Source organism: Gigantopelta aegis, chromosome 3 (genome assembly GCF_016097555.1).
Source record: "Gigantopelta aegis isolate Gae_Host chromosome 3, Gae_host_genome, whole genome shotgun sequence".
Classification (NCBI taxonomy): Eukaryota; Metazoa; Mollusca; class Gastropoda; order Neomphalida; family Peltospiridae; genus Gigantopelta; species Gigantopelta aegis.
This window is the reverse complement of record NC_054701.1, coordinates 6,323,372-6,347,066: the sequence shown is the minus strand read 5'-3', so window position 1 is coordinate 6,347,066 and position 23,695 is coordinate 6,323,372. Positions and strand designations below refer to the sequence as shown.

Sequence of the window (23,695 nt, the reverse complement as noted above, 5' to 3'; positions counted from 1 at the left end):
GTGCGTAACTCAGTTAGATCTAATGTACGAACATTTTCTATTTGTATCACTTGTCTTACTTTAGCCGCATATAAATACTTGGATAGTCCTGTATTAGATTTCTAATTATATTATTGTGTCCCAAATTACACTGATGTTTGTTCACTATGTTATTCCAATTTTAGGTAACAAATATTGTTTTTATTGCAGTTACTGTAGAAATAATTTCTGTTTGCAAGTTTCTTAAATTGGTTTATAATATTTGTGTATTGTTTCTCGACATTAGTTCTAATTAAAAAAAAAAAAAATTTAAAATAAAAATATCCAAAACACTGAAAAATATGAATTGTGTTGGAGTGGCCATGGTCTGTTGGTTCCAATTTCGGGTGAACTACAGAAATAGAACTCTTGATTTCCGTTAGGGCCACCCGATTCAACATTTGTCCATTTTGCGACATTTGTGGGCACCACACACGCTTAACCTCACGAAAACTGACAACTCGATGATAAATACTGGCTTCGCGTCCCATTGGTGGCCTCAACCCAGAACGTGTTTTAACGTCTTAGTGGTGGTGTCCTGAATAGACAGCGCAAATAGATGAGGTGTGTGTCCAGAACAGCGTACTTGAACCCTAATTGGATATTAGCACGCAAATAAATACAAAACATCTAGCTATTTATAATGATTTGTCCACAATCAAAGTTAAATAATAAAGTGAAGTCAGCACTTGTATTAATAATATGAAAACTAACCATCTGATATTTATTTCTGTTTTACCGGCCTCGGTGGCGTCGTGGTTAGGCCATCGGTCAACAGGCTGGTAGGTACTGGGTTCGGATCCCAGTCGAGGCATGGGATTTTTAATCCAGATACCGACTCCAAACCCTGAGTGAGTGCTCCACAAGGCTCAATGGGTAGGTGTAAACCACTTGCACCGACCAGTGATCCATAACTGATTCAACAAAGGCCATGGTTTGTGATATCCTGCCTATGGGAAGCGCACATAAAAGATCCCTCGCTGCCTGTCGTAAAAGAGTAGCCTATGTGGCGACTGCGGGTTTCCTCTAAAAAAACAGTGTTAAAATGACCACATGTTTGACGTCCAATAGCCGATGATAAGATAAAAAATCAATGTGCTCTAGTGGCGTCGTTAAATAAAAAACAAACTTTATTTCTGTTTTCCTAGCCAAAGGCTGGACGAATACAGATTAACGAAATATCAGTTAATGGTTGAACTTATATACCACATGGTGTATTCTTTGTGATATTCTAGATAATAATAAATTGCTATTAGATGTAAGTTGACTGGCTATTTTAGAAAGTAAGTCATAGTCAATGATAGTTATTATTCCTGAATGTCAGTTAAGCATGTTAAGCTTGGGACACACGTACACAATTTGATCGTATATTAACAGACTGACAAAGTCCAAACTTAGGAATTAATTAATCTCCACTCAAATAAAAATATGTTTGTTGTTCTTGTGTTTTTTGTTGTTTTTGTTGGATTTTTTTTTCTTGGTTCCTTTTTTTTTCTTCTTGTTTTCGCGGGGTGATGTTAAGAGGTAGATGTTTCTTCTTTCGTTTTAGATTTCCTATTTATTTACTTATATTACTTATTTACTAAATCACCTACTTACTTACTTATTTACTTACTGTCTTAGTTACTTAATGTCTTACTTATTTACTTACTTTTATGGAGTTCAGGGATTTTGTTTGTTATCGTTCAGTTTAAGGTTAAAAGTAGTTAGATTTATGCTTAATCCATGAACACTTCCCGCACTCCCTGTACCAACAATAAAAATACATAATCATACTTTTAAGGGTAATTTATTGCACGTAAATTAATACACCAGGCCCGTTATCCTCGATTATCACGAAACATTACAATTATCGTGTCGTTTGTCATTGGGGTTATATAGAGAGATTCCGCACAGTTGTATAACATAAAGGCGGCATTGCGTGCCAACATGACACTTTGTAATGCAAACTACTTGATCGTTCTGTGACCAAATGGGGAAGAATGTCGGATGCCATCACAATGAATAATCGTTAGTGTGTGAACATATCCATGTTGTTATGATAAGAACATAAAGGATAAATATAGACAGATAGATAGATAGATAGATAGATAGATAGGTATGTATGTAGATATATAGGTAGGTGGACAGGCCGGTAGGTAGGTAGGTAAGTAGGTATGTAGGTTGGTATATGAGTAGGTAGGTATATAGGTAGATAAGCAGGATAGGCATGTATGTAGGTATATATATAGATGTCACGGGGATCCTATAATACCCGTAACTGAATAAAACACGATTACCCAAATATCTCTCCTAACTGTATAATCTATTAGATCTCTCTGTATCGGGCAGTCCAATACCCGAGTGGCTCGGCTCTAGGTATATCAGAGATAAGATCTTATATATATATATATAAGATATAGCATGTTTAGTTCACTAGAAAACACAACAAAACACAATACACTTTGGAATCTGTATTAACTTTAACGCTGACAAATGTACTTGCCGCAGTAGTTAATTAACAACAACAATATAATAACAACCCAGAACTAATCACTTAATTAGTTAATCACTAGGTGTCTAGTTTACACAATATTCTAATCACTTCACGGTGACACAACACCCACACGTGTTATAATTGAGAAACGCTGCCAGGGAAACTTAATTAATAAAGGAATTACAACTCTATTCCTAACTGGTTAATTTTTAATTAACCGTAACTACTCATTCAGTAACCTTGTAATACAGAATTAATACTGGTACAAATCACAATAAAGACAATAACCTACAGTTTACCTAGGTCCTCTAGGATGACCGGCTAAGCTTTATCTTACCAAATACTCGTATAAATATATTAGAACAGTTAAGCCTACAATTTACTTCGTCAGATACCGGAGACACTGTCTAAAGAATATTGGTGTAATACAGTATTAAAATATTTAAATTCACATCAATCACATCAAGGTTATACAACAGAGCAGAAAAATATATTTACCAGTCCAGACGGACAAACGTTCCCTGGAAGCCTTCCAATGTTTCTCTCGATATATCTAAAATCCTATCTATTTATTCAAAAATCTGAGAGACAGCGAATATCGCCTGGGGGCACAACGCGGTACCTCACCTATCATGTGATATTTCCACAACTACCAGAGACGGTATATTTTCTTAGATGGCCAGACTTACTGTCGCCTAGTTCGCCAGAAATACCCCGGTCGTAAACCGCACTACCTGAATTATTACGTAACTACTGGCCACATGGCCTCCACATCTGGTCTGGGTGTGTATTAGGGGGTACGGTCGCGCGGAGGTATTACGTAACCAAGTGCACACGGCCCTCTAAAACAATTAACATCGCCACGGGCGAAAAGATAAGAGCATGTTCCGTCACAATAGAGAATAATATAGTCCGTTCCATCCCTCTACAAACATGTTCTTTTGTAAATAATTTAAATTTTGTTTGATGTAAGAAGAAAAGTAAAAGTGTTTTGGAAATAACAAACAAACAAAAATCTATTTTGTGTCCAATTTACAAATCAATCGGCTCAGAAATAAATAACTTGGTAGTAAATTTCATAACACGAAACAAAGGCGTTCTCTGTGTCTTATAAAGTCGGCTTTATCCTGCGACGGTTAGAATGGTGAATGCCGCGAGGGTCTGCCTTCTAAGCAGGATAAAGAAATGTTTTATTTAACGACGCACTCAACACATTTTATTTACGGTTATATGGCGTCAGACACACAGATACTGAGAGAGGAAACCCGCTGTTGCCACTTCACGGGCTACTATTTTCGATGAGTAGCAAGGGATCTTTTATTTGCACCATCCCACAGACAGGATAACACATACCACGGCCTTTGATATACCAGTCGTGGTGCACTGGCTGGAGCGAGATATAGCCCAATGGGCCCACCAACGGGGATCAAATCAAAACCTTTATCACTGGTCTACGTCCCGCCCCGTTCCGCCCCGCCATGAGCAGGATAAAGCCGATGTCTTAAGACAGTAACCAGTTATTTGATTTATCCTGCAATGTTACATACAATACGAAACATTTTTATTTCACGTCTTTGCCGTTTTTCACAGTAGTATCAGGGGCGTGCGCAGGATATTTTGCAGGGGGGGGAGGGGGGTCGAGGCGAAGCCCAACACCGCGAGCGCCACTAGCGCGAAGCCCGTGGCGGGGGTTCTGGGGGGGGGCCCTCTCCCCGAAAATTTTGAAAAATTTACCCCTTCTAGGGCTATTCTGAGGTGTTTTCTGCTGGCTAGCCGAGCTGCTTTCACAGGAATGTAAAAAATCCACCCCCAAACCCCCCCCCCCCCCCCCCCCCCGCGCACGCGCCTGAGTACGTCCACACGTGTTGAATGACTTGTCGCCTACAATATGTATACACCAAAACAAAATAGTTCTTAAATAACAACCATTTATTTCTTATTTTTAAATGAAAACAATTATCTCCACATTATATATTTTCCTGTCGCCTCATAACATGACTCATAGACAAATGTAGTTCCTCCACCCCAGAAAAGTTCGATGCCTCCCGATATAAAATGCTGGTTACGCCAAATATGCCAAATATACGTTTCACAGATGTGTCAGAATTGCAATATTAACTTCATATCAACCCTACTAGTCGTATTTCAAGAATAAAAGTTTAAAGTATCAGCTACATTTCGCGTACCATTAGTTATATTTACTCTAAATCTATTGCGTTTGCATTTCGAATGCATCTATAAATAACGTCCGTATTTTCTTTAATTCCTTCGCCTGCTATTTGATCTGGCCGCTCCGTTTGCAGACTATTTTCGGGATATTCTATCGGGATGCACACTGCGCTAGAACGTACCTAATTTGTAAGAAAGTGCTTCTTTTGACGAGGTCGAATCTTGTATCTCCTGCAGCGAGACATGAAACATTAAAGAACCATCTCCCGGTTCTCAGTCGAGGCACGTCCCGTCAACACGAGCTCACGGACGGCACAGACGAAGACGGACGAACACCGCCGAAATGTCAATACCGAGTCCTTACGGAGATGAAAAGTCAATACCGAGTCCTGACGGAGATCTCGGATGACCAGAGGTTGACTTAGTGTGTCGCACGAGCTGGATTTGCATTTAATAGACCGCCACGTGGAATCAGTCCGCTTCTGGGAGCAAGGGAACGTTATTCTTATTAAATAAATATAACGTGTAAAGCTCGATCATCGACAGAAATCCTCGATAGTCTGGCAAATGATCTGGCGTAATAGAGACTATGATTAGCTTACGGTTGGATTAATAAAACAAATCTCTTGAAACATACCAAGGACGACAGAATCAGGAACACGTGCACCTGTCATATAGTCGGTCCTCCTTTCTGTCCCCTATCTCTTCTCTTGCAAACCATTCTTTTTAGTTCTCCTTTTGCCACCCCTTCCCCGTGTTTCTTCTTCCTCTGTGGGTCTCATCGTCAGTGGTTTTACAGAGCCAAGTATACAAACATTGAGCATGTATTAAATAGACTGTAAAAACTAAACTTACCTTTTGGAAGATTCCAATATAAAATAAAGTGAAACAAAAGAACTGGCACAATGGATACTGGAACCAAATTCTGCATCAACGTGCCGCTGATTGAGGACAATAACTGCGTGATCATTTATAGTCCGTCCCACGCGGAACGCCTTTTTTCATGCTATTGAATTTACTTCAAGTTATTTATTTCTGAGCCGATTGTTATCTAAATGGGGTCACAAAAATAGGATGGGGAGTGGGGGTTTTGTTCTTTCCAAAACATTTTTACTTTTATTCTTACGTCAAACGAAACTGAAATTATTATTTTTAAAAAACAAAACAAAAACATTTTTGTAGGTGATGGGACGGACTACAGATACTTGTGGCATATTAATATGATTATCTTTAAATGTCTGGGTTTGGGGGTTTTTTTTTGTTTTTTTTTTGATGTTTTTTTGTTGAGGATTTTTGTTGTTGTTGTTTGGGGGTTTTTTTTTTTTTTGGGGGGGGGGGGGGTAAACAATATTTATTCAACAAATGAAGTGGATTGCTAAACAGGAGGTAGTTATTGTTCGGGGTTTTTTCTTTCTTTTTCTTTCAACTAATGATTGTCTTGTTTTGTTCACGTGTTGTCATTATTTTAAAATTACGACCAGGAGCCTCACAAGCTACAAGCGAGGTCAATAAGGCAGAGGCGGAGGTTGAGGAAGAGGCGGAGGGTTTTCAAAGTTTCTCAGTGGGAGAACAAAGCCAAAAATTTGAAGTAATTTTTCTGCGTTATGTCCGAAAAAAACAATTGGTGATTAATGCTGATTACGAACGGTTCGGCCGAAAGTTAAAGTTGTCAGATTGTTTTTAAACTAGGCCTAAATTGGATTCTAAATTGCATCCCTTTTATAGATATGTGCCAGTTCCTAATATTAGAAATAAATATTTGTTTGGTGGGGTTTGGGGTTGTAGGGTTTTGTTGTTGTTGTTGTTGTTGTAGCTGTTGTTGTTGTTGTTGTTGTTATTGTTTTATATCCCTGTTGTTTGTGTTTGCCAGGCCTGGTGTACATAGATGAGCACCTGAAGAAGCAGATTGTGGGTGTGGGCGAGACGGCGCGCTTCGTGTGTCTGACGGCCATCCACCCCGCCGACGTGCAGCAGGTGATCGTCGTGTGGACGCATGACGGCGTCCCCGTCAACCTGACCCGACACAACAAGTACTCGTACCAGCGCCACGCCAACCAGCACATCCTCGTCATCGAGCACACCGACTACCGCGACTCCGGCGAGTACTCGTGTCAGGCCAAGGCGGGGACTGTGGAGGACGTGTCCACGGCCCATCTCACGGTGCTAGGTAAGTAAGACAGTGGACGTGTCTATAGCCCATCTCACAGTGCTAGGTAAGTAAGACAGGCCACGTGGGGGGGGGGGGGGGGAGGACTGTGGAGGACGTGTCCACGGCCAATCTCACGGTGCTAGGTAAGTAAGACAGTGGACGTGTCTATAGCCCATCTCACGGTGATAGTTAAGTAAGACAGGCCACGGCGGGGACTGTGGAGGACGTGTCTATAGCCCATCTCACGGTACCAGGTGAGTAAGACAGTGGACGTGTCTATAGCCCATCTCACGGTGCTAGGTAAGTAAGACAGTGGACGTGTCTATAGCCCATCAAACGGTGCTAGGTAAATAAGACAGGCCACAGCGGGGACTGTGGAGGACGTGTCTATAGCCCATCTCACGGTGCTAGGTAAGTAAGACAGTGGACGTGTCTATAGCCCATCTCACGGTGCTAGGTAAGTAAGACAAGCCACGGCGGGGACTGTGGAGGACGTGTCTGTAGCCCATCTCACGATGCTAGGTAAGTAAGAAGTGGACGTATCTATAGCTCATCTCACGGTGCTAGGTAAGTAAGACAGGCTACGGCGGGGACTGTGGAGGACGTGTCTATAGCCCATCTCACGATACTAGGTAAGTGAGACAGTGGGCGTGTCTATAGCCCGTCTCACCGTGCTAGGTAAGTAAGACAGTGGATGTGTCTATAGCCCATCACACGGTGCCAGGTAAGTAAGACAATGGACGTGTCTATAGCCCATCTCACCGTGCCAGGTAAGTAAGACAGTGGACGTATCTATAGCTCATCTCACCGTGCTAGGTAAGTAAGACAGGCCACGGCGGGGACTGTAGAGGACGTGTCTGTAGCCCATCTGACGGTGCTAGGTAAGTAAGACAATGGACGTGTCTATAGCCCATCTCACGGTGCTAGGTAAGTAAGACAATGGACGTGTCTATAGCCCATCTCACGGTGCTAGGTAAGTAAGACAGTGGACGTGTCTATAGCCCATCTCACCGTGCTAGGTGAGTAAGACAGGCCACGGCGGGGACTGTGGAGGACGTGTTTATAGCCCATCTCACGATACTAGGTAAGTGAGACAGTGGACGTGTCTATATCCCATCTCACGATGCTAGGTAAGTAAGACAGGCCACGGCGGGGAATGTGGAGAATGTGTCTATAGCCCATCTCACGATACTAGGTAAGTGAGACAGTGGGCGTGTCTATAGCCCGTCTCACCGTGCTAGGTAAGTAAGACAGTGGATGTGTCTATAGCCCATTTCACGGTGCTAGGTAAGTAAGACAGGCCACGGCGGGGACTATGGAGGACGTGTCTATAGCCCATCTCACGGTGCTAGGTAAACGCGGTTCCAGAAATCATTACGGGGGGTCACTCTAAACAAGGTATAAATGACTGCACAGTACGGTGCTGGGAATTAGCACAGAGAAGGATTCATGGATGGATGACAATATGCACAACACAATGTAAAACGTAGCTAAAGGCGGTACCAGAAATGGACATGAGTAGTGACTAGATAGACCGCTAGATAGATGTGGTAGTAGAAGTAATCACATGTACGACCCTAGGTAGGGCACTAGCTATAGTTAGCCTAAGGATTGTATTAGAACTGATCACAGGAAAGTGTGATAGGTAAGGGCAATACACCAAACTCAAAACTAAATGAAATAGGCCTAATATGTAATCACCTAAAAGGTAATATGTTTGATATATACCCAGTGTAAATTAATTATCGAGTAATTTTACTGGGTGAAAAAATGATTAGAATCCAGTCCAGCAAATATGTCAAGCCAATAATGTTAGTGTTATCTTACAGGGGTACCGGAACCACCCAAGAACCTCCAACTGATCAGCTGTCACGGCCAGTCCGCCGAACTGGTCTGGGATCCGGGAGACGAGCATGGCGCGTCTATTAGAATGTATACGGTACAGTTCAACGCGTCTTACCAACCAGACACGTGGCATGACTACTCCGAGCCATTTGACGGGGAAACAGCCAACGCCCTTGTCTCGGTTTCGCCCTGGGGCACCTATGCATTTACAGTTATTGCCCATAACAGTGCCGGGCCAAGCGAGCCCAGTAACGTGACGTCATCATCTTGTTCGGCACCTCCGGACAAACCCGATCGCAATCCGAAGAACGTGCATGCAAGAACGGATACAAAAGGGAAGCTGGTTATAGAATGGCAAGTAAGTATTTGGTGGGAGGGGTGGGTTTGTATTAAATTAATTGTACACATTATTTTATTTTACCCAGAGATATGGCAGAGAAGCTAATTTCAATTGAATGAAGAAGCATCATTTAAAAACGTTTAGCGCAATACTCTATGTAGGCTTTCCCAGTATCAATATTAATTTTTTTAATTACCCCCCCCCCCCCCCCCCCTCCACTTCCAACTGTTCAAAACTATCTGATTGGACTGCAGTAATTTCCTTTTAGCGTTTATTAGCTAAGTGAGGTACATAACCCCGCCAGTTACAGGCCTGTAGAAACCAGTTGGTTGGGGCATATGCCTACATGTGCCCCATGCTCACTTGAAGCTTAAAACATTTACATTTTAAAACAGGTTTGCTATGTTTGTGTAATGCACCATCATCACTATCAGAATGCTACATCTTCAGGCAAAACAAAAATTCAAATAACAAACAAAACAAAACAAAAATAAAGCAAAAGCAAAGGCAAACAAAACAAAACAAAAACCAATTAGAAAACAAAACCACGTGAAATGATCTGGTGTGTTTTTTGTATGTATGAGGTTTTTTCTCATAACTTGATATTGATAATTGAGTAATTCTAGACAAGAAGTCAAATATGTAGCAAGGTTAGCTACGAGTCACTACTGTATTATGAGTTTTATTTGCTTTCTGTCGTAACTTGCTTTGGGGGCCTTATTGGAATTCATTACACAGTTTAAACTATAAAACGAAACCCGTTAGTCAATCGTTGTTTAGTTAGTATTCGAATACTATTTTTAGACTGAATACCCAACACTAATATGCATACCGAACACTTAGGCCTATATGCATAGACTCATTCCGAATTGATGAAAACATATACTAGTATTTAGTTTTCAAGCACTTGTTTGCAATAAGTTTACGCCTAGTTGCCCATGATTAATTTGAGTTCATCGCTAATGTTCAAACACCTTGGCCTATTCTGGACACAAGACTCTAGCTACTGCTGCGGTTTGTCTTTGAAAGAGTCTTTAAGTTAGTGGATTATCTCCCGAAAGTTATATACTAAACCTGGCAGAGAATTAGGCGTGCATTTGACCATGGAAGGATGGAAATGTTTTATTTAACGACGTACTCAACACATTTTATTACGGTGATATGACGTCGGACATATGGTTAAGGACCACACAGATACTGAGAGAGGAAACCCGCTGTCGCCACTTCATGGGCTACTCTTTTCGATTAGCAGCAAGGGATCTTTTAATGCACCATCCCACAGACATGATAACACATACCACGGCCTTTGATATACCAGTCGTGGTGCACTGGCTGGAGTGAGAAATACCCTATTGGGTCCACCGACGGGAATCGATCCCAGACCGACCGCGCATCAAGCGAACACTTTACCACTGGACTACGTCCCGCGCCTTGACCATGGAATGTGTTATGTAGAGGTTTTGGCATGTAGAAGTTTTGACATTTAGAGGTTTTGACATGTACAGGTGTCGACATGTAGAGGTTTTGACATGGTACTGGGATTCGAACCCTGTAGCCACCAGTCATAAAGTCAGTAGTTAACTACCATGTTAGCGCTATTTTATCATAGGGTACGGCGGACCTACAGGTCTTTTTGCAGTCGATTCTCTCACAATATACGAGCTAATTAGTTGTGAGTCATATGAGTCAGTTAGATTGTGAATACTAGAGTATGCATGTGTATACAGTGAGACAGACAGACAGACAGAGATAGATAGATACATACATACATACATGCATACATACATACATAGACACGCATACGCACACATACACAACACCACACACAGAGAGACACTCACACAACACATACACACATGCCAGCGAACACTCACATAACATGAAGCACACACAACACATACAACATAGTTATTGATTTTTCCAGCAATCCTTTGATTAAGAAAGCTTTTAAAATCATCAAAGAACGTGTTTCCCATACTGCTTTTGCTTTTCACAAATATCGATTGTGCGCTGTTCACCTGCAATAAACCGCCTTTATTGCAGCTGTTTGAGAGAATCTGTCGGGGCCATAAAGCTGCCGTTGCGTTTATATGTGTGATACGACACAGGTGGCTTCTGTGCAGCCAAAACCCACATTTAAATGGACGCGATGCGTTATCACCAGAAAATCGTGATTATCGTGAAAATTGGCTCACGTGTAACCGTGCATGTCGGTTCCGACTGTATAACATGCGATGTTATGAAAAAGCAACGCAATAAAAGGATCAAAATCGTTGGAGAATTGCGTTTGCATATTAAGTCCCGGATCAACACAGCGAAATTTAAGTGTATCCCAGGGCCGAATGGAAAGTAGGAAATCCGGAACCGTCTTCACTCTTTTGGCGGTGATATACACCCTGTGATATATACCAACATTGTCCCTCGCTAACAGTTTAGTTACCAAGACTTCTGTAAGCATATTCGCACAACCAATGCCCCCCCCCCCCCCCCATTGAGGTACCAATCCCCGCTTCACAAAATCCGATATCTCCTTCGTCTCTTGTTCCGCCCTAACAATATCCAATAGCTTTAAGAGGAAAGTAAAGGAATTCAATAACACCCTTGAGGACATCGCTCTGGTCAACACGTGGTGGCCAATAGTCTGTTGCCATGACAACAATGCATACTATTGATACTTGTTTTCCTATTTACACTTAATGATATATTCCGTTCGTATTTGCACGTAAATGTGAAGAAGTGACCAATCAAAGCAGGCCTTTCTTATCACTTGTCCGTTTCCCGTTAATTCGTATCCTTCCGCGGTATGTTGAAATCAAGTACAAGAGGGTGACATCCGGCGCTCGCCAACATCGTCTTTGTGGATGGCGATTCGTTCATTTACATAATAACCATATAACCCTACCATTGCAGTGGTGGTGCGGGTGGTTATATAACATACGTGATTACAGTTTAAACACACTCCCTGAGCTGTATCAAGTAAAACTTGTCAAGTTGTATGTCTGGTAGTATATACGGAACTAATGTTTTTGCAACGTTTTACCTCCAGACAAAATAGTTTTCACACTAAATGTAAATATCCAGCCAGTGCACCACAACTGGTATATTAAAGGCCGTGGTATGTGCTATCATGTCTATGGGACGGTGTATATAAACGATCCCTTGCTACTATTGAAAAATGTAACGGGTTTCCTCTCTTAGACTATATGTCAAAAAATTACCAAATGTTTGACATCCAATAGCCGATGATTAACAAATCATTGAACTCTAGTGGTGTCGTTAAACAAAACAAACTCACTAAATGTAAATATTACCTACTGTTTCGTGTGTTTTGTTGTTATTGGGTATGGTTGCTTGTTTCTTGTTGGTTGCTTGGTTGATTGTTTGATTGGTTGGCTGGGTGGTTGGTTAATCGATTGATTTGTTGGTTAACTGTCTGGTTGATTATTTAGTCGGTTGGCTGGTTCGTTGGTTGGTTCATCCGTCCGTTCGTTCGTCCGTCCGTTCGTTCGTTCGTTCGTTGGTCATCTAATGTGCTTACGTGTTACCTGTTAAAAATCCTCAAACTAAATAATTAATATATTTATTTATTTAACAATAAAAATGCTGTGTAATGTATTCATAATATACCTGCTGTTACCCTATTGATTTCACTCATCTTAAGACAATACGTGTAACAAGATATAAATAAATACTACCCGACTTCGTCGATCGTTTCCATATATTGTAAACAGCACAGTCATGTAGTAAATTCTACAAATAGCAATAATCCATTTTTATTAATAAATTACGACTTCTAATGTTGGGGTGTTTTATTTTCAGCCCATGGAACGCCTATACCAGCATGGCCCTGGTTTCCGGTATCACGTATTTTGGCGCCAGAGTTCCAGTACATACTGGAACTCTGCATATCAAAACGACGCCGCCGCCGATTCGTACGAAATTGACGTGGACACTGTGTACGGGTTGTATGACATACGGGTTAAAGCCGAAAATGACCTCGGAGAATCACATCAACCAGCATTTGTTTTCAAAGGTCACTCTGGGGAAGATGGTATGCATTGAACTATTTATCTTTCTTTCTGTCCTTCTGTCCGTCTGTTTGTTATTTTTAATTTAGACTGGATTTTGTTTTTCACTGTATCCTTGTCAATAAAAATGTGATTTGTGATTACTAACGTGTAAAACAATACTTTATTTTGACCACATATCAGTAATTTTATTAAAAACAATAAACTTGTCAACTGATTTTCTGCTCACGACGGCTGCTCGCTTTTCTCAATCACATGTTTGTTAAAATATATATGATTTTAAAACACAGAGTGCCAGTTGGCAGACTCAGTCTATTACAGATATCTTATTTTTAATAAAATAATATTATTTAGTATGCTACATTCTGGTGGTTCTTGAAAAGTTACACGTGTTTTTCGTATCTCGTTTCAGAGCCCATCGTTGTACCAAAGGATTTTCGACTGGATCGAAGTCGTCCACTTACCTCGAGTACAGCGCATTTTATCTGGGAAGCAGTGGAAACGTCAGTGGATAAAATACAAGGACACTTTGAAGGATATAGGGTGAATGTTATAAACCATATTCTGTTGTTGAATTTGGCAAGGGAACAGATTTATTCCTTTTCTTTTAACCCCATAAAGGTGTGCACACTTGTTACAGGTTGTTCCTGACAAAATGTTTTCTCATTCCTGAGAATCAAATTCCCACAAAAATGGTTACGGATCCTATTGAATGATCATCTACTAGCCCTCCTTACGGCTCCGCACGCTCTTAAAAAGTCAGAAATGTTCTATTGCCAATAGCAATCAGTATTTGTATCTATGCATACATGTATTAATATGTGCGTCACATCAAAATTCCTCTGCTATTTATAAATGTTCCATAATATGATGAAATAACACAATTATTGTAATTGAGGTTATTTCGTTTACTGTTTTTTAGCTCGAGTACTGGAAGTCAAGTGAAGGGCGGCACAAGATGAAACAGACTGACATTATTGTCCCACACGAACAGAAAGATGAACCGGATGTGAGGGCAGCCATATCCGGTCTTCCGTCGTACACCGCTGTGAGGGCGCAGGTGGTGGTTGTTAACACACACTACTCCGGACCACCGAGTCATATCATTGACTTCTTCGTGCCTGAAGGAGGTCAGTCGGTTTAGCGAAATGTCCAATTTTAAATTAACTGAAACAGGACTGCTGCAATAATATTTTGTATAAATAAATTTCAATTCAATTTTTTTTTTTGTATTGTATCTACACTTGTTATTATGAACTCCTATCGGTTGACTTTTTGTATTGTATCTACACTTGTTATTATGAACTCCTATCGGTTGACTTTTTATATTGTATCTACACTTGTTATTATGAACTCCTATCGGTTGACTTTTTGTATTGTATCTACACTTGTTATTATGAACTCCTATCGGTTGACTTTTTGTATTGTAACTACACTCGTTATGAACTCATATCGGGTTGATTTTTTCTCAGATATCACTCAAGTATATAACACCCCAACAATATCAACAAAATCGTCTGTTTTCATTATCTATTTTAACATGAAACAAGATGATAATGAAACTACATGTGCTTTACCCATATTACACCAATCGGACAAATGTAATTACTTTATGGCGATGTCTATCTGTGCGGGAGCATTTTTAATTTGTGTGTCTAAGAAGGAGAAAAGAGATATGTTCAAAGAAATGTATAAATAAATATATTCATATCTGCTGCAGTTCCAGAGAAGGTACGCCAGCTTCGCGCCGAATCAGTCGGGATGACGTATGTACTGCTCAAGTGGTTGCCCCCGGAGATCCCTAACGGGGTTTTGGTTGGTTACCATATCGACTATCAGCAAGGTACTACTTAGGAAACTCCTTTTAATATATATGTATACTTTTATATAACTCTTTATAATATATAGTTTTATCGTAACTGTGAGGTTTTTTGTGCTTTCACCCCCCCCCCCCCCCCCCCCCCCCCCCCGTGCTCTGTACTTTGTTGACTTTGAGGTCTGCCTCTTCCATCCATCCTGACAGCACCTTCTATCTCTCAGTTTACACAACATCCCTGTCCTTGTTCCACCAACCATCATCTTCCTGTGACTTTTATTTGCTATGTGTATTCAGCTTCTAACATAGCGCATTAATGATTACTATTGAATACTTCATTAAAACATTTACTAATCTGCCATCAGTTAACTATTCGACATGTGATTGCATTCACTAAATGTCCCGAGATAAATTCTGTTTCATACTTCCGTTGGGTTTTTTGTTGTTGTTTGTTGTTGTTGTTGTTGTTCTCTATGACTTTTATTTATTTATTTCAGTTGTCAACGTAAGTCTTGGGCCGGTAATTCCGCTACACCCTGAAATTAAGAACCCTTCCACGCTGGGCGCACGAATCACGGGACTAGAGCCTCATCACTCATACAGATTCTATGTGTCCGCGAAGACAAAAGTAGGGCTTGGGTCACCAGATGTTGTCGATATCCGTACAGTGAATGGAACACGTATGTATAAAAAAAAGTTTTATTTCAATAACATTTGAAATATCTATATTCATTTTCCCATAGACAGGACAGTACTTACCACTGTCCCTGATGTACCACTACAACTCACAGTACTTCAGACGAATGCTCTACTAATGAGCTACATTGTCCCTCTTTCACCTCCCCCACCCCTGTTTTGATATAGACTGGAATGTATATAGTCTTTAGATAGATAGATAGATAGATAGATAGATAGATAGATACATAGATAGATAAGCCGGACCCTTAACAAACCAGAATTCTGTCAAAACGATGATGACGGTTACAATATTGGTTAACAAAGTGGTACACGTAATCTTTAACAGTATTTCAGTTCAGTGCTGGCATTTTACTGTTAATCCGATCTTTATTTTTCAGTGACAGAGGCAAGCAAAGAAGCTATACCGAAGTGGAACATGCAAAAGAAAAAAGCTTCAATATCAGAAGGTCGGCAAATCGTGGGTTCCATGGTTATGCTCTTTGTCCAGATTCTGGTTATGTATCTAGGAATGTGAACTCTTACAGACCATGTATGTTCTGGTTTTAGTCCTAACCCAGATGTGCTAGCTGTGTATCTAGGAATGTGACCTCTTACAGACCATGTATGTTATGGTTTTAGTCCTAACCCAGATGTGCTAGCCGTGTATCTAGGAATGTGACCTCTAACAGACCATGTATGTTCTGGTTTTAGTCCTAACCCAGATGTGCTAGCCGTGTATCTAGGAATGTGACCTCTTACAGACCATGTCCTTTGTAATCCCTTTTCAAGTGCTAGTGTAACAGACACATCTACATCCACTGATGGGATTAAGATCATATTTTCTGTACAGTGCACTATCACCTGAGTCAATAGGAAGATCCCCATTAACTACTGCCAGAAGGAGTACACGACTAGTACTTAATCCTCATGTGAAGTTACGTCCCGGAGATGTGGACTACGGGCAATTGAATTGTTTCAGGTTCTGCCTGTTATAGTTGCATTTTTATGTTAAGAATACGTCCTGCACCTACGTCGGCTCCATATGTATCAAATAAATCAGCATTCTCTGAGGGGATTTGAACTAGGAACTCAGTACTAGAATCCAGCACTTTACCAACAGAGCTAATCGAGGAATGTCCACTAGTTACTGCCAGGAGGAACACTTTACACCAACACTACTACCCGTGTGTCTACATCTATGACTTGAAGGTTATTGATCATGGAGGGCATTTTTTCTAGTTACTGCCAGGGGGAACACTTTACACCAACACTACTACCCGTGTGTCTACATCTATGACTTGAAGGTTATTGATCATGGAGGGCATTTTTTCTAGTTACTACCAGGAGGAACACTGTATACCAACACTACTACCCGTGTGTCTACATCTATGACTTGAAGGTTATTGATCATGGAGGGCATTTTTTCTAGTTACTGCCAGGAGGAACACTTTACACCAACACTACTACCCGTGTGTCTACATCTATGACTTGAAGGTTATTGATCATGGAGGGCATTTTTTCTAGTTACTGCCAGGAGGAACACTGTATACCAACACTACTACCCGTGTGTCTACAACTATGACTTGAAGGTTATTGATCATGGAGGGCATTTTTTCTAGTTACTGCCAGGAGGAACACTGTATACCAACACTACTACCCGTGTGTCTACATCTATGACTTGAAGGTTATTGATCATGGAGGGCATTTTTTCTAGTTACTGCTAGGAGGAACACTTTACACCAACACTACTACCCGTGTGTCTACAACTATGACTTGAAGGTTATTGATCATGGAGGGCCTTTTTTCTAGTCAACATCTAGGTGCTTGTCGCGTATCCAAGGATATCATCTTTTACAGACCACGTGACAAAACGTGTTGTTTTTCAGAACAAGGTGACATCCATTCTTGTTGGAAGTAACAATAGCTTCGTCTATCCATTCCTTCGTAGGTGATGTTAGCGACACGGTGTCTCGGAGAAACGTTGAATTACGAATGGTGGATCACGACAAAACAGTTCTATCCATTTCTAGTCATTAAATTATAGGAATCGCTTTCACCTTTTTGAAAGTGTTTCGTGGAATCATTCGTACTATTGGTTTAAATATATGTGCTAAGTAACATGAGACTATTCACTGTTGCAATGTCATCTACACAGAAAATTCTCAAAGAAACACGGTGCGGTTCCTGGAGGGTAATCATATATCTCCCTCCATTATTTATTTTATATTAATTATTACATGTTTTAATCATAAATATTTGAAGGTCGTTTTTATAAATGTTTCCAGTGATTTCCAAGACATAAATGTGGTGTATGTTGGAATGCCTTGTGATGACATAACTCCATTATGGTAAAGCTAAGTTGAAAACCACTTGTACACCGAATGCTGGTACTTTTTCCAAACACGTAAGACATGTAGCATGCAGATTGTAACATATAATATAGTATGTGCTGTCCTGTATGTGGCAATGATTAGAAGAAAGAACTGTTTTATTTAATGACGCATTAATATTTATATATTCAATATGTGAGAGTGGTTTTCCTTGGTGTAGGAGTTGTCTCCCTGTGTTCAGTTGACGCCATCGCTCTGTGGCGCTACGAAACGCTGTTGTCTTGCGCTTAATTTAAATGAGCGAGAATCAGTCAAGTATTTAAATTTGTTTTGTTTAACAACACCACTAGAGCACATTGGCTATTGGATGTCAAGCATTTGGTAATTTTGACATATAGTCTTAGAGAGGAAACCCGCTACATTTTTCCATTAGTAGCAAGGGATCTTTTATATGAAGCATGCCACAGACAGGATAGCACATACCACGGTTTTTGATATATCAGTCGTGGTGCATTGGCTGGAAGGAGAAATTGCCCAATGGGCCCACCGACGGGAATCGATCCTAGACCGACCGCGCATTAATCAAGCGTTTTACCACTGGGCCATGTCCCACCCTAGTCAAGTAGTGAGCGACTGTTCGCGATAAAAACAGAGAACAATAGACAAAGAGACGCTACACTGGCTACACTGGCTACTCTTATCGATCAAGTTGTGAACTTGTTATGTGCACTTCCCATACAGGACAGTACATACCACTGTCATATAGTTAATGGGTTTATAAAAATTAAAGGTATTTATTTTTATTTTAAAATAAAACAATGAGGGGCTCGTGTAACAATTGCTAAAAATCATGGAGTTAACTTGATAACCTTCAACCATTTCCAATTAATTAACATACTGTCATATAATACACAAGTTCGTGTACTTTACTGTTTGTCATAATTTAATAAATGTTCATATGTTAATACTATAAGCACACGAACAGTGTTAATTATTTAAGTTACCGTTATTGTTGTTATTGTTGTTGTCTATTGCTCGTGTACTTGTATATTTCGCTGTATATATTGTTTTTGTTATTATTTTATCTTATTTAGTTATTTCACCACGATTGTTTTTACATAGCCGAGCCTCCAAATACTGGCCTATGTAGTAACTAAACCTGAAATATAATGCTTGCTCTTCTACCTTAGAAGGAGAGAATAGCCACAGCACTGTGACATGACTCTTCTAAAAACAAAAACAAAAACTAACGTTTGAAACATCAACACTGTTAACTTGGCGGAGTGCAAAAAGAATTCTTATTAAACCTCACTATACCGGCAACACACTACATAATATTGTATTCAGTTCTGGGGTAGGAATCAACTGTTTTCACACCATAGTTTGGCGGATACTGAGGATGGATTTCGGGGTCGACCCATCCTCAACTCAAAGCGAATTTGATTTTATTTTAATATATTTTCCGGGGGAGCATGACCCCGAAGCCCTCAAGATCCTTCGCACGCTCCAGTCTACCGTGCCTCGCGCATCATTTCCTGGCATCAATAATGGAGTCTCCAGCATCCCACTCTCCAACATTACATAGCTTCACTTCTGATCCCAACAAAATAGAATAAAGTAAAACTAAAACGTTTGTTTTGCTTAACGACACCATTAGAGCACGTAGTTTATAAAGAAAAGCAGAATACTTTTCGATGGAGTTATATTGGTCGCGACACCTGATTGGATGCAATAGTGAGGTTATCCCTTAACACCTGTTCTAGACCTGATCACAGGAGGGGGTAGTCGAAAACAAATTCTTGTATATTCACTACCTAAAAAGTAAAATCATGTTTGAGCCATGTATGCATAGGAGAAGATATCCACAGCGCCACCAAACGTAAACTATCCATTATGGTGCCCCCCCCCCCCCCCACACACACACACACCACACACACACAAACACACACACATATATGTGATCAATTTTAGAATAGCCCTTCCTGTACGTTTTCAGTTACAATAGTACGCTAATACACAGACTTGTGAAAACAGTTTGAAAACCAGTCATGTTTATTTGTGTAATAAAAACAAAACACTTCCGTATACATCTGTAATGTGCGTGTCCAGTTTCAGATTCACTAGTATTGTGCATACATGTATTGTGCGCTACCTGTTAGAAGATCTGGCCTGGTCTAGTGCTTATAACACTGCTTTGAGTCTAGACTTAACACTAATAGAGTCTGAGACTTTAACGCCATACAGTTTGTTTGCGTGTGACGTCATTACAGATTTAAGTCTACACTCTAAAGTTTCTTAAGTACGGTTGTAGTCGATAGTAGTCGTGTTTTTTATTATTAATAATAATATTATAACAAAGAAACCACGTCACGTCAGGAACCAATCAAATAGTTCGTGAACGTTAACGAAACGTGTGCTGGCTGAACCTGGGGCAGGTATCATCCTGTGATCGACTATAATCGATAATTGGTCGGTGCGACTTTAGCCATGTGATGATGGATTATAATCGACTATAATCGATAATTGGTCGGTGCGACTTTAGCCATGTAATGATGGATTATAATCGACTACAATCGATAATTGGTCGGTGCGACTTTAGCCATGTAATGATGGATTATAATCGACTACAATCGATAATTGGTCGGTGCGACTTTAGCCATGTAATGATGGATTATAATCGACTACAATCGATAATTGGTCGGTGCGACTTTAGCCATGTAATGATGGATTATAATCGACTATAATCGATAATTGGTCGGTGCGACTTTAGCCATGTAATGATGGATTATAATCGACTATAATCGATAATTGGTCGGTGCGACTTTAACCATATGATCGACTATAATCGATAATTGGTCGGTGCCACTCTAGCCATGTAATGATGGATTATAATCGATTATAATCGATAATTGATCGGTGCCACTCTAGCCATGTGATGATGGATTATGAAATGATATCCATTTTTGACTTTGCATTTAAACGCATAGTTTTCGTATCTTGGTTTAACACCGGAATGGTTCACATCATCAGGATTAAATAGCTTCGGCTGGTCTCAGAGTTCAAAAAGGTTTCATTTCAGAATTCTCACCTCACAACTCCGAGGTCAGCCCTTGTGTGGCAGAATATCAAATATGGTCTTAACGTAGATTATATCATAATAGAGGTGGTCGTTTAATATAGATGTCCGCAGACCACTGAATCGGGCCGAATGGGGGGGGGGGGGGGGGGGTGTAGCGAGATTGTGTCCCTTGTTAGTGTTCTTCTTTTTGCCCCATTCTTTATTTACAGGAAACGTGTCTTGTTTACTAGTTTATATATTTGTACAATGTTTTAATGTAAAATATTTGTGTATCTTGAATTTTGAGTGCAATATAATATTGTTTATAATTATACAATTATTTAATTCAAAAATGTAATATAGCTTTTCGACATGATAAACTGCAATAAAACTGGAATATTTTTAAAATTTAGTTGTTGTATCTGTGTGTGTCAACCGACCTCGGTGGTGTCGTGGTTAAGCCATCGGACATAAGGCTGGTACGTACAGGGTTCGCAGCCCGGTACCGGTTTCCACCCAGAGCGAGTTTTAACGACTCGATGAGTAGGTGTAAGACCACTACACCCTCTTCTCTCTCACTAACCTCTAACAACTAACCCACTGTCCTGGACAAACAGCCCAGATAGCTGATGTGTGTGTGTGTGCCCAGAACAGCGTTCTTGAACCATAATTGGATATAAGCACAAAAATAAGTTGAAATGAAATGTGTGTGTGTGACTCCCTCCCCCCCCCCCCCCCCCCCTATTATAGTGGCACAATTGTTTTTATAGTAACACTAAAAAGCAAGTACATTGTCTCTTTACACAAGCTATTAGCAATGTTTCAAATGTTAGAATAAACTAAATATAACGCAAACCGTAATAAAATCAGAACCCATAGTGATTACACATGCACGCTGTTAAAGTGTTGATATAGTAAGTTAAATATGTCTTTAGTGTGTTAAACGACGTCTGGCATCTGTTGATTGGTCAGTCTCGGAAAATACGGGGGAGGTGCACCATATATATCCTCCAGGTTCTGCGAATCTAAAAATAGTACATGCAAACCCTTAAAGATATATTACATGTATCACACATTAAAAGAACCTTATTTCTTTAAATATCGATTATAAATGAAAATTACATTCATTGAGGATGCAAACCTCGCTGTTGTATCACCTTCAGCAGGAGCGGATCCAGATATTGTTTGGAGGGAACTAGGGGGGGGGGGAGAGCGCATGGACCATCTCGTGAAAAGGGCAACTCAATTAAGAAGAAAAAAACAAGCCAGAAAAAAGAGGTACTTTAATGTATTTAGGGAGAACGGGAGCCATGCCCCTCCCCCACCCTGGATCCGCCTCTGTTTAGATTGATATAAATAATGTCTACAATAATGTAGTGGGATAAGGATTGTTGGAGTTTCAGGTTAAACTTCTTTAACTTAACTGATTGTGTTTTTTCCAATCTAGACCATCACTTGTTACATGTGAGTTGGTGTGTATGAATATCAGATTGCGCGTCCATGTATTTGGCGAGGATATGTTCGCACATGTACGTCTGTGCAAGTGTCTTTATGATTATACGGGTGTGTACCTTTCCGTTCGCGCATGTACGTCTATGGAAGTGTCTTTATGATTATACGGGTGTGTACCTGTCCGTTCGCGCATGTACGTATGTGCAAGTGTCTTTATGATTATACGGGTGTGTACCTGTCCGTTCGCACATGTACGTCTGTGCAAGTGTCTTTATGATTATACGAGTGTGTACCTGTCCGTTCGCACATGTACGTCTGTGCAAGTGTCTCTATGATTATACGGGTGTGTACCTGTCCGTTCGCACATGTACGTCTGTGCAAGTGTCTCTATGATTATACGGGTGTGTACCTGTCCGTTCGCGCATGTACGTCTGTGCAAGTGTCTCTATGATTATACGGGTGTGTACCTGTCCGTTCGCACATGTACGTCTGTGCAAGTGTCTCTATGATTATACGGGTGTGTACCTGTCCGTTCGCACATGTACGTCTGTGCAAGTGTCTTTATGATTATACGGGTGTGTACCTGTCCGTTCGTGCATTCAACTATACATAAGTTATGGTTTAGCCATCGGCCTTAGACTGGCAGGTATTGGGTTCGTAGCACAGACCGGAAAGCGTGCTTGTACCTTATATAGACATGAAAATTAAGTTAAAATGGATGGAAGGATGGGTGGATGGATGGATGGATGGATGGATGGATGAATGAATTAAACTCCGGCTATTTGATACCTAACATAATGTGGTTATTTTGACATTTCGTTGAGGGAAATGGAGAGGAAACCTGCTGCCGCTTAGGCTCCTCCGACGGATAAAGGAGATAGTCTTGATTAAGCGATCTTTTACATGCTCTTTCCCATATTTACAAGATAGTGCACATACGAGTCAGCGGGATGCGGGTCGAACCCCTCCGCCTGCCCAAACAAATTTTCGCTTCAGTTTTTTTCAACACATTTTCCAGGGGAGCATATCTCGACTACTATAAAATTCCTGCACACGCGACTGGAATGAATGAATGAATGAATGAATGAATGAATGAATGAATGAATGAATGAATGAATGAATGAATGAATGAATAAATAAATAAATGAATGAATGGACGAACGGATAAAGCAGCAAGCTTTTAACTGATGGATCTTTTATACGCACCTTTTCATATTAGACAATATACACACAGCTTTTTGAATGTATGAATGAATGAATGAATGAATGAATGAATAAGTGAATGAATGAATGATTGAATGAATGAATGAATGAATGACTAGAATGATGGATGGAT

At 40.4% G+C, this 23,695-nt stretch overlaps 1 protein-coding gene across 2 annotated transcripts in view; it reads left to right on the top strand.

Annotated features, from left to right (window-relative positions):
* LOC121367449 (neuroglian-like) overlaps positions 1 to 23,695 on the top strand; it is a 58,803-nt gene that overhangs the window by 33,412 nt on the left and 1,696 nt on the right. Inside the window, exons 3-10 of one of the 2 annotated variants that reach the window (XM_041491627.1) lie at positions 6,534 to 6,830; positions 8,642 to 9,015; positions 12,817 to 13,048; positions 13,438 to 13,568; positions 13,948 to 14,155; positions 14,746 to 14,868; positions 15,339 to 15,521; positions 15,918 to 17,167. In XM_041491627.1, the coding sequence (XP_041347561.1) occupies positions 6,534 to 6,830; positions 8,642 to 9,015; positions 12,817 to 13,048; positions 13,438 to 13,568; positions 13,948 to 14,155; positions 14,746 to 14,868; positions 15,339 to 15,521; positions 15,918 to 16,054 (1,685 nt within the window). In that variant the 3' untranslated portion in view covers positions 16,055 to 17,167. Of the gene's footprint in view, positions 1 to 6,533; positions 6,831 to 8,641; positions 9,016 to 12,816; positions 13,049 to 13,437; positions 13,569 to 13,947; positions 14,156 to 14,745; positions 14,869 to 15,338; positions 15,522 to 15,917; positions 17,168 to 23,695 lie in introns of those variants that run through there. The other variant, XM_041491628.1, reaches the window with a different exon arrangement.